The sequence below is a fragment of the Lagopus muta genome, chromosome 4, assembly GCF_023343835.1.
Source record: "Lagopus muta isolate bLagMut1 chromosome 4, bLagMut1 primary, whole genome shotgun sequence".
NCBI classification, from domain to species: domain Eukaryota; kingdom Metazoa; phylum Chordata; class Aves; order Galliformes; family Phasianidae; genus Lagopus; species Lagopus muta.
This window is the reverse complement of record NC_064436.1, coordinates 60,599,915-60,611,109: the sequence shown is the minus strand read 5'-3', so window position 1 is coordinate 60,611,109 and position 11,195 is coordinate 60,599,915. Positions and strand designations below refer to the sequence as shown.

The 11,195-nt window shown below is 37.6% G+C and overlaps 1 protein-coding gene across 8 annotated transcripts in view; it reads right to left on the bottom strand.

Annotated features, from left to right (window-relative positions):
- SORCS2 (sortilin related VPS10 domain containing receptor 2) overlaps positions 1-11,195 on the bottom strand; it is a 581,186-nt gene that overhangs the window by 71,686 nt on the left and 498,305 nt on the right. For all 8 annotated transcript variants that reach the window (XM_048942849.1, XM_048942847.1, XM_048942852.1 and 5 more), the window contains 2 exons: positions 4,691-4,870; positions 194-340 (listed from right to left, as the gene is read on the bottom strand). In XM_048942849.1, the coding sequence (XP_048798806.1) occupies positions 194-340; positions 4,691-4,870 (327 nt within the window). The remainder of the gene's footprint in view (positions 1-193; positions 341-4,690; positions 4,871-11,195) is intronic.

The following is an 11,195-nucleotide window of genomic DNA, read 5'->3' as shown; positions in this document are numbered from 1 at the left end:
CGGAGTCATGACTCACTGTACAAGATGACTGGACTAACAGCTAGCTAAATCCCTGCTCATGTCACGCAAGTAGATTTGTGTATTAATTTCACTGGTAATCTCAGCACAAAGCTCCTGGGTTGCCTGCACTGCTACACATACTGTCCATAGAAATAATTCTTTTGCAGTTCAGACAGAGGATGGGACCACTTACAGGTTTGCAGTTGGTAGGTTTTCCATTCATATCAATGTCTGGAGGGTTTAGAAAATCCCAGTCACGGCCTTTGTTGTAGGTTATTAGGGTTGTAACTTTCCCATCAATCTTCTGGTTGGCCAGAAAGACTCCTTTTACACCTCTGACCTGAAGCATAAATGAGAAAAAGTTATTAACCAGCATATACACATTTTTTTGGCAAGGATCATTGCTGATCAGCTGCTCTTTTGTGGCTCTGAACTGCATGCCTCTAGTATTTTCTCCATTATGGAAATGAACAATAGCTTAAAAGAGAAAAAATAAAAATAAAGTATTAAGAGGAAAAGGACAAAGAGGTAAGATCTCACATCAAATTAGAAAGTTTCATTAAGAGTGTCCCTGTTTACCCTATGACTACTTATGAGGCTTTCTGAATTATTGAAAAATTCTTGGAAACATCTATCTACTCATACACCATTTCCAGCATAGTATAGCTGCCCAATTGTGCAGGTCTGAGCATGAACAGGAATATCTGCCTCTTACTATTTACTTTTTATCAGAAACACTTAGAGTTTCCTCTTTTCTTTTTTTGATACACATTTTAAAAAAATGTCTGTGCTTAGGCTGAAGAGAAGGCATCCATAGCAGCAGGCTAAAGATTTGATCTCTATCATTCATAAATATATTTCTTTTTCTAAGGAACTGACCAAAGTCTACAGAGATTATATTCTGCTGGTTACTAATACCCTAGAACTTGGAAATACATTTAAATCCAGATAATCAAATTTTCCATAACTGTTTTGCTACCCAAAGTTCTCACAAGCTCCTTCCCCCTTAAAACCCATCTACATGTGATTAGCTTACTCTTCTAGGATGCTGGAAGCTCAGCATTGACTCAAGTCAACAGTCAATTGCATCGTAATGCAGGTGATAAGAGTGGAAAAAATAAGGAATGTGCATTCCTAACTGTCAAAGCTACTTCAACTTGCTGGGAATTTATTATGCATTCCTTCTTCCAAAGAGAGCATGAACATGAATGCTGAGCAGTTCAAACATGTACTGAGGATGGTAGAGCTGCATTACAATTTCTGTGCATATATTTTTTGTAGTGAATACTATTAAATATTTAAGCAGTAATTAGATCAAGGACTGCAAGGGAGGAATCCCTCTTCTTTGTAGATGGCAAAAACAGTAATACATTGTGAATATTTTTTTCTTCTCTCAGTCTTGTTTAATAAATATCAATCGCTCCATATAATCATACAGTGAGAATCAGTCTGAAAAAGTTCTTCATTGCCATTCCCATCTGTAATCCAGCCAAGGGGCTAGGGTAATTTCACCTCTGCAGAATATGGAGTTTGAATCCTATCAGGCACAGAAATATCATGAAAAAAATTCAGTGTCTCAATTAACTACACCTCACCAATGCTCTAAAAGATAAAAGCTGACCAGCATTTCAGCACTGTTTTGAAAGAAAGGCGTAAATTCTACTTGAAATAATGAGTTTCAAGAGGCATCAGCCTTCAGAGAATGTTCAGAAGAATGAGGTTTGGAATGGTGCATTAGCTAAAAAATAAAATAATAATAATAATAAACAAATACAAATAAAAACGGTAACTGCACTGCATAAATTTGGCAGCTTTAAAACCTCCCTACCACTGTATAGAACTTTCCAATATATTTGTCTTGTGACCTTTGGAATCTCATATCTGAATTTTCTGTAAATATTTTAAGATCTGTATGTTGAGTTTACCTACTGGATTCAACTGTGACAATGAGACAGACAAATTCTTTGTCACTTTCCACTGCTTGACTTATTTTCCTGGTATAAAAGTGGGATGTTAGTGTCTTTCTACAACGAAGGGAAAAGAGTTGCATAGCAAATAACATGCTGTGCAGAAGAGGACATTTAAACACCAGGGAGTGTTTAAGTGCTCAGCTTCAATCCAGAAGCTACCTAAAATATGAAAGTAGTTTCCTAGAGTAAGACAAGTCAGGGAATTCAAGAACGCCGTTCCTTTGGCTTTCTTTTGATTTTTTTTAGTGTAGCTGTTTTTCCATTTTTTATTGTGGTTCCTCAGTACTTTTAGAAAGGTAATTTGCACCTTACAAACCTACTGTGTAAACACTTTTGCTGTTGTGGCTTTGTATTCTGTGACAATAATTACTGCACTTTTAGTAACAGTTGAACAGTATTTGCTACTAGTGTTCAGATAGGCCCATAGTGTTTATTAGCAGCAGTTACTGAAATACAAAAAAATGCAGTTATATAACAATATGCGATTAAAATTTAAATGCCTAAGAGTCACTGTTTAGGCAAGAAAGTAAGCATGGAGAATATATGCTCCAACTTGTGGAGCTCTTAGTCATATAGGAAACAAAACAGGATCCAGTATAGAAGTAGCACAATTGGGTATCTGTTTTCAAATATGACTGAGTCAAATTTGTGACTGAGTCTTGTCAGCGGCACTTGATACAAATTTCAAAGGCATACTGCTTTTGGAGAGTTAATACTTTTGCCATTCTTTGATGTGAATATTTGGCAATTATTCCCCATCATATTTGCAACGTTAGCAGAAATGAAATACTGTACAAAGAAGACAATGTACATAAGAGAAAATGAAAGCAGACAAGTAAAAGAGCTTATAGTAGATGTACCAGCAAAAGATGAAGTGAAGACAGCAACAGGTAATGAAGAACAACAGTGAAAATGTTAAGAATTACACACTGATGGAAATTGTCAACCACTGAAGATCACCTCTGTGTTAAAGATTTCTGTTCCAATTATGGGATACATGCATAAAAATGTCCACAGCGAAAATCAAAGTACATTAAAAAAAAACAACCCAAAAACACATTCCCACTGTCTTCAACTTATCTTTATTAGCTATAAAGTGTACATAATCCACTTGCTACTTGCAGATACGAATAGATGATCACTATTTAGTAAAGAAGACAAACACTATATTTATTTTACAAGCTATCTGAAAGCTGCAGGCCTTCTTACTTTAAACAAATAAAATTGCTCTTCTATGATGCAACCTAATTCCAAAAACAATTCTAAAGATGTAGAACTGTCTTTCAATTACTCTATCATTTGCACATGTTCTTTTTAATGCAACCTTACGAATTAATTCTGTGTACACAATGATCTAGGATCTCTCACTTTTGTTCATTAACACTGTGAAATTCTTAAATTACAAGTGACACTGAATTAAATAAGTAACTGTTGTAGACAAAAGGAGAGTGAGAGTTGGCATCTCCACACAACTGATGTGCTCTAGGTGATGCTGAAAGAAGAGATAGTACCTTAATCTCTTATGGCTTTGCATCCTACAGGAATGACCAAAAGCAATGAGCTGCAAATGTGCTGCTGTGGGAATGTGGCACACAATTTACAGCTTTACTCATTAAAGTAGCTCCATTTCTAAATAGGGTCAGCATAGAAAATAATCTGTGCTTAAATTGGTAATTAGTAAATGTTTTACTCTAGCTATTTGAAAAGAAAAAGCTAATCAATGATGAAGAAGATAAAGGAGAAAAAAAATGCTATCATGTTCCCACCAAGAAGAGCCTATTTAGAGCCATTTAGCACCTCTGTAAGTGCAATACTTGTAATCAGAATTACTGCTGATCGTTTCCACAAGAAGGCTGGTACATTTAGGAAGACCTGTTTGTAAAACACAAAACAAAACAAAACAAAACAAACAAACAAACAAAAAAACCAGAAAACTAACATCAGACAAGTTAGAGCATAACAGTGGCCAAAGTGGGTCAGAAGAAAGGTCCATGTCGTTTGAGATCCTGTTAATGGTCAGTACTATATGCTGTAAGAAAGAACAAAACTGGTGCAAATGTACATCTTGCTTCACATGGAAGTCAGCAGCAGGAAGAACTGAATTGATGACAAGTTTGTGCCTTCCAAAACGCTATACTCTTTATTCATTTATCTCGCGAAACACACGAGAGATAAGATCAAAGATAGAACTGTTCACAAGACAGCATCACATAGCAAACACTGCTGGTACGATACACCCCGTGAAAGCAAGTGAATTTGCTGTCCAGTATTTAATTTTGTTGATTCTTCACTTGTCAGAGGTGACACAAAACCCAGCACAAGGCTCTCGGGTTTATTATTTAAAGATCTACTTGCTAAGAGACTCTAAGTCAGGAAGTGTACCACGGAGAAGAAAAAAAGCCATACACAGGCAGCTACATAACTTCCTCCTTTAATAATAAATTGTGCTGTCAGCTCCATTTCTCACATGCAGAAAGCCTTGATCAACTCTGGTTTTGCACATCCCTGTAACATCATATCAACTATCTAGTTCTTAGAGCCCACTGCACACTAGCAGGAAAAGAGAGAAACACATATATAGTATGATGTACTAACAGCAAGAAAGAAATCCTAGCCTTTTTACATTAAAGACAACTGTGAAAATTATTTATATTCATAATCCAAATAAAAGAATGAAAACTCCACCTAGACCACAGACACTGGAAGAACTAAAAGCCTACCTCCAGAATATCTATCAGGACATTTTCTTCTGGCTGCTTCGTGCTCCGGACGTTCTCCAGCAGGATAGAATAGTAAATGCCTTGTGGGTCGGATTGGTACAGATTGTATGTGTCTGTCTGGTACCATTCCTGAACAGCCACAAATACCTGGTTTTCATCCGTACTGATTATCTGTAAATCCTGTAGGAAAAGAAGGTACAAACGACTATTTTTTCCATCATTTAAGTGGCACAAGCAATAGGTCTGCCAGAAAAGTTGAATACTACTGTAGGGAAAAATGCATCAGGAAGCTAGATGACAGTAATTTCCCAACCTAATACTAACTAGCATGCTGCACCCCACCAGTTTGAGGTGGCTGGGCTCTGCCTTCTGGCCTGAGGTCATCAGAGGGATGATCCCACCAGCTCAGTGAAAACCCAAAATCATCAGTGTGTGAAAGTTTTTACAGGAATAATTAAACAAAAAACATTGTTTCTGGCTTTCAACATGAAAACAAATGCTACTAATTCTACCATTTGGATTCATGAATGAAAAGGAAAAAAGAAAAGTGAATGATTTTCCTAGATCTGAATGCAAGTCCATGGAAAACTTGTGAGTTTTGTGACACTGTAACCTAAGAAATAATCCTCAGGTACTCAAACAGCTAAGAAATATTTTGTCCATAACACATAACATAACAAAAAGAGACCCAGCAGTTACGCAGAGGAAGTAGTATATATTGTGCACTAATGTCTGTTATACTATGTAACAGTACCTACTGAATTAAATATTCAACAATAATAAAATAAGAGTCAACTTTCTGCATTTTCTCAAGAATCTCAGGCATGAATATTGCAATAGCTTTCTTAACAATTTTCCAGCTCCTTCACTCCAAAGTTCTCAGACAAAAAAACCACACAGATGAGAAAAATAATTTAACACTAATATTAAACAGAAGAAATAAATCAGAAAGTGGCAACACTGAGTTGAGCTTAGCAAACAACAAAAGGGCCTGCGTTTACAAGTGGATAAGGTTGCAGAAAGTCAGATGTTGGGGCTACATACAAAGTGACATCTAGTCAAGGAGGCAGAAAACTTGTAAATTCTTTATGACATTCTTGGCACTTATTAGGGAGATTGTATAGAGTGCTGGTCACCCGGTAACTGGAAAAAAAAATAACTAGGGTGATGGAGTGAATATGAAATAAAGCTAGCAAAAATGTCAAGAGAATATAAGTTTGGGGAAAATAAGCTTTAAAAATGAGGGCTTCAACTCCAGTATTATGTGGTTTAAGGCAGAAGTCGCCTTTCCATTTACAGTGTGAGATAGTTGCCCTGATTATCCTGTAAGTAGGAATAGAATTGAAACAGAGTCAGAGAAAAGAGTAAATAAACAGTACTTTGTTTTTATGTTTGGTCTTGGGTTTTTTTTTCATGGAAATCTAAAAAAAAATTAGTCTTCTGTGATGCCACAGTTTGCAGCAAAGCTATCATTTACATAATTATGCCATGAACAATATTGCAGTGAATGCAGATACTTTTATTTGGCACTGGTGACACCACACCTCAAGTACTCTGTTCAGTTTTGGGTTCCTCACTCTGAGAACGATATTGAGGCACTGGAGTGTCCAAAGAAGGCAATAAAGAATGACCTTAGAGGTCATTCCCACATACAGGTGGGAGGCAGTGGCTGCAGGGGTACCAGTTGCTGACTGACAGCCTGGTTGCCATCCTCATATCTCAAACAGTGTTAGGAGCTGCAGGTCCAGTGGAAGAAATGCATCCAAAGCTAAAATGTGTGGTAAAGATGAATTTTGTAAAGTCTGGAAAGACTGGGTGAAAGAGTGGTTTGGCGGGAGTACCTTACTGCAATAAATGCAGTCATATGGCTGTGACTCTTACCAAGAAACAGATATACAGTCAGACTTTTTGATGCCCTCTTTCTATCAGGGAACAACTTAACAAGTCCTGGTTTTAGCAAGAAAAATTGTCTTTCCGCTTCCTTGGACTTGGTTCCTTTCATCTAGCATTTACACTTTCAGATTTCCAGTGCAGCCTTACTGCTATTTCTTTTCGCAGTGATTTCTTTTTCCCTCAGGAAGCAGAGCAGTCCTTCAGTTACAGTACTTTGCATTAATCCTGCACCACACTTTCTACCCACAGTCTTGATACAATTCTCTGGGAAAATTAATAGACAAAAGTAAGGAAAATTGCAAATTTCATGTCTGATTCTTCAATATCCCTTAAAATCTCGAATGACAGACTCTTTAAAGTCTAGCTGAGACAAAATAAGACTGTCATGTCACTCTTTTACTATTCCTTTTGCTGGAAAGCTGAATTTAAAAGGAAGAAACTGATGGACAAACACAGCATCTGAGTCTTCAGTGTGCCACCTCCAACCCATCAGCCCAACTGCCCACTGCACATGACAATGAGAAGTCAGAAAGTTTTGCTAGGCTGAACTTACTGTCCAGGGCACTTCAGTAAGGAAAATATAAAAGAAACTCAAAATTACTGTTTTTCTAATCTTACAATTCATGTCAGAATTCCACCCCCTGCCCTACGGACATTTAATGGTTAGGCTGCGTGAGACATTAACCTAAGCAAGTGAAAAATTAAACAGAGAATCACAAGGAAGGAATTTATAACAAGTGCAACAGAAATAAGCACTCAGAGCTGTGTACTCTCAGACTTGACCTCCAGATGCACCACATTTATACCCCTGTAATCTCTTAAGTAGAACCAAGGTAACAGGATGGCACATATCCCGAAGATAATCTTCCTAATCTTCCTTGCCTGGCTGAGTAAAACGGTGCAAGGCGAGAAATCAATAACAAGCTACACTGTGAAGAAAAGAAGAGTTCCTTGAATCCACCTCCGATGGATTTGTACAACTTGGAGCCATTCAGATCGATGGCTGCTACAGCAGAGATTCACTTGCTGGTGCCATGACACCTCCTGGGAAACAAATACTATCACTGCATCAAATACCACCACTACCCGCATTTCTATTTTGTTTCTCTTTATTTTACATTTGATAGACACTCCAAAATCACTTCAGAAGGATGGAGATGCAGCTGCACACTGCTCTGTTGCTTGGCATGGAGAAACAGCCTCCCTTGGGCATAGGGGCTGCCCAAGTGGCAAAACAAGTCCTGGGGGATAAACCAGTTGCTAAATGAGCTCTCACAGTCCCAAGACTTAGTAATTCAACCACAACACAGCCACAGCTTCAAGACAGTTTTGCCTACTGGCAAAAAGGCTGCACAAATCTTTCCTGCCGTTTCTGCTATTAATGAATGGATCCATTTAAAGGTATATCCTTAAAACAGTAATGAAAAGGGAGCTTGACAGAGCAGGGAATACACGCTTCAACAGACTGATAGCTATTTAGGGAGAAGGAGGAAAAACAGCTCAAAAATTTTTACTCTTGATAGCATTACATCTATTACTGAATGACACAGAAGTTTGAAAGAAAACTTGTGATTAACATAGTGATGTATGTCCCAGAATGAGTCAAGACACAGGCCTGTTTAGTGCCCTTTAGACCACTAGGTGTTAATCAAGTAAACAGAATATATTCAGTTAGCAAAAAGGGCATATAGAAAATTCATGTTACCATGAATACATTAAAGACATTCAGTTATTTCAAAAGTAATAGGATTTTATTATTTTGTTTTTATTTATTCCCTGTAATCTCTCTTTAATCTTGGCTACCCCAAAAAAAAATTTTAGTGCCTATCTCACATAATATAATATGATAGAAAAGACATACAAAGATCAAGATAAATGAAATATGCTTCTTTCACTCCATATCCTTGCAGAACTAAGTATTTACTTTCTGAATTGCAGTAGGATATAATTGCTCCATTGTTAAGTTTTTGTAGGCACCATGAACAAATACAATAACAATAAATGCCTTCTTTCAGATCATAAAAGGAGATCATATCAATAGAGTTTATTTTCCAGAGGTGGGTTGGGGACTAAGAATAATTAATTACAAACTGCAAGAGTAAAAGTTTACATGACTTGTAGCAGATTTCTTGGTTTAGTCAGTGTTTTTGGCTAACACGAGAATAAAGTAGTTCCCACTTCCAGTGTTAGTCATATTAAGGCACAACTTAACATCACAGAATCATAAGGGTTAGAAGGAACCTCTGGAGAGCCCAACTCCCTGCTAACATAGGTTCCCTACCAATAGGTAGGTTGAGCAGGAAAGCATCCAGGCAGGTCTTGAGTATCTCCAAAAAAGGAGATAATATAATAAACACGGATCAGAAACCAACACGCTACTCCTGCAAAGCACACTCCCCTAGGCAAGGGCAATCATTGCTGAAGGGATTTTCGTGCAAGACAAGTGTGGTGGTTGGTGGGGCTGCACCCAGCACCCCTCAGCAGAACCACCCTGCCAGAGGTAGCAGTTAAAGCCCTGCTCCAGGCTGAAAACAGCTTAATCTGAACTGCTGAAACTCTTGGGACCTCTCTAGAATTCCCTGGGACAGATCCTCACGGCCAGCACATGACTCCTGCAAAGTACAGGAGACAGTGGCGTGATTCAGTGTGGTGTCACTATCCAACATGCTACAGAAAATCCCTCAAAAGCAGCTAAAAAACCCTGATTTCTGTTCATTAGACGACTACCAACAGCTCTGTTCCGTATATACATAGGTACTACTGTTACAAAAAAGCAGCCTGAACTGGCACAGTGGACCTGGAGACAGAAAGAAAGAACAAATTAAATGAGGTTCAGAAAATGTAAGACTTGGCTGAAAGCTGGTTCTATCAGTCTTTGATAGATAAGTAAGGAGGCCTTGAGATGCAGTGCTTTCATCCTTTTTTTTCTTTTGGGGCTATGTTTGGAAAAATACAAACATAAATGCAAATATAAGCAACATAAAAAATAATTAAAAAAAAAAAAGGAATAATTTTCTGCAGATCTTCAACCTCTTCATATCAAAAGAAAACAAAAACATCAACATTTTTAAATTACTCCGTTTGAAAATGCTCCTTCTATCTCCATAATAAAATTACTGTAAAATGCGTCTGTGCTGCACAAGAACAATATCAGAGAAGTCCAGCAGTATTCCCTCAGGTGAGAGCCTGGGGCTCCAGAGGGGGCTCTTCTGATGATTTCAGACAAATCCTTGACCATCCTGTAGTACTCTCTGACTTGTGTACAGTTTTCCCTTCCCTATGGACACTGACTGCTCCATCTCTGGGCAGGTACATGCCACATCACAGATACCATTTGGAAGATGATTTTTTGAAGTCTCATGTGTCAGTGTTTTTGCTGATATCCCACTCCTTTGCAAAATTTCTCCCATAATTTGCTCATATTTATCTTTCCCCTTCTGCCCAGATTGGACCAAAACACATTTTTGTTGCACTCTCACTGAAATACCATGGGATAAAAAATTTCAGAGCTGCTCTATTTTCTGTAGTAACCAACATTTCTGCTGATCTCTAAAGAGATAGCAAATCACTTTAAAAAATGTATCTTTTACTGAAAATGTTAAAATCTCTCACATTCATTGCTGCTCTAATTGATGTCTGGCTTCCAGGCCCTCTTAGTGAAATTTTCAGCTCTGTTGTGAGCAGATACCAAAGAAACTTCTCTTGAAGGCATCATCAAAATGCTAAAGATATACAGAATATTTCGTTCCACTCATCGGGTACAGCCTCAATTAGGAACAACATAAAAACATTCTTTTCCAAATGAAACAGTCAGTCTGCTCCTAGCTAGCCCCTGACTCTTTCCAAAATGGAACTGTTAACTTCTAATTTATTTACTCAGCCAAGCCTCTAGTTAACCTCCTTAGAAGGAAAAAAGAATAGACAAATAAACATAAACGATACTGGCAAGGACAAAGAATTCAGTATTCAGGGTTATTTCAAACAATCTAGACTACATAAGACAGAAACAGCAGTGAGTTATGGCTGACACTTTTTGAACGTGTCAGAAATGCACTCAGTAAGATCACATGTCCAGTAAACTAATCATCTTTTACAGACTAATGGATTTGAAGGCTAAAATTGGGGATTAGATCTCTTAGAGTTTGCTCTTCGTTTTTTTTTCCAACTATTATTTCTGCACAACATATGACATGCAGGAGGAGCAAATCCCCCTGAAGGGCATTTAGATACAATTTTAAAATTTCAATATCTAGAATTTCTGTCACTTTTCTTGGCACTTTTTCAAATACTTATCACCAACACTAATAAGAAATTGAGCGGAGTTTCTAATTTGAACAAGGCTGGCTTCAGTTACCATTTATGGGTCCGTCTTTCTCTTCTACAGCACTTTCAAGTCTATTAAGCACTTTCTCAAAAGAAGGAGGCTTCTTCACAATAATCAAGCTGCCTCTTGACCTTCCTTTCTGAAAGATAATTTATACTTTTTTTCTAAGACCATTTTTTATTCAGATCATTGATCTCAGTGATATTTTCTGTAGATTGACCCCACAAATACAACAGAGGCCATAGTGAACTGTAATGAATGAGTGGAGAGGGATCTTCTAAACTGGTT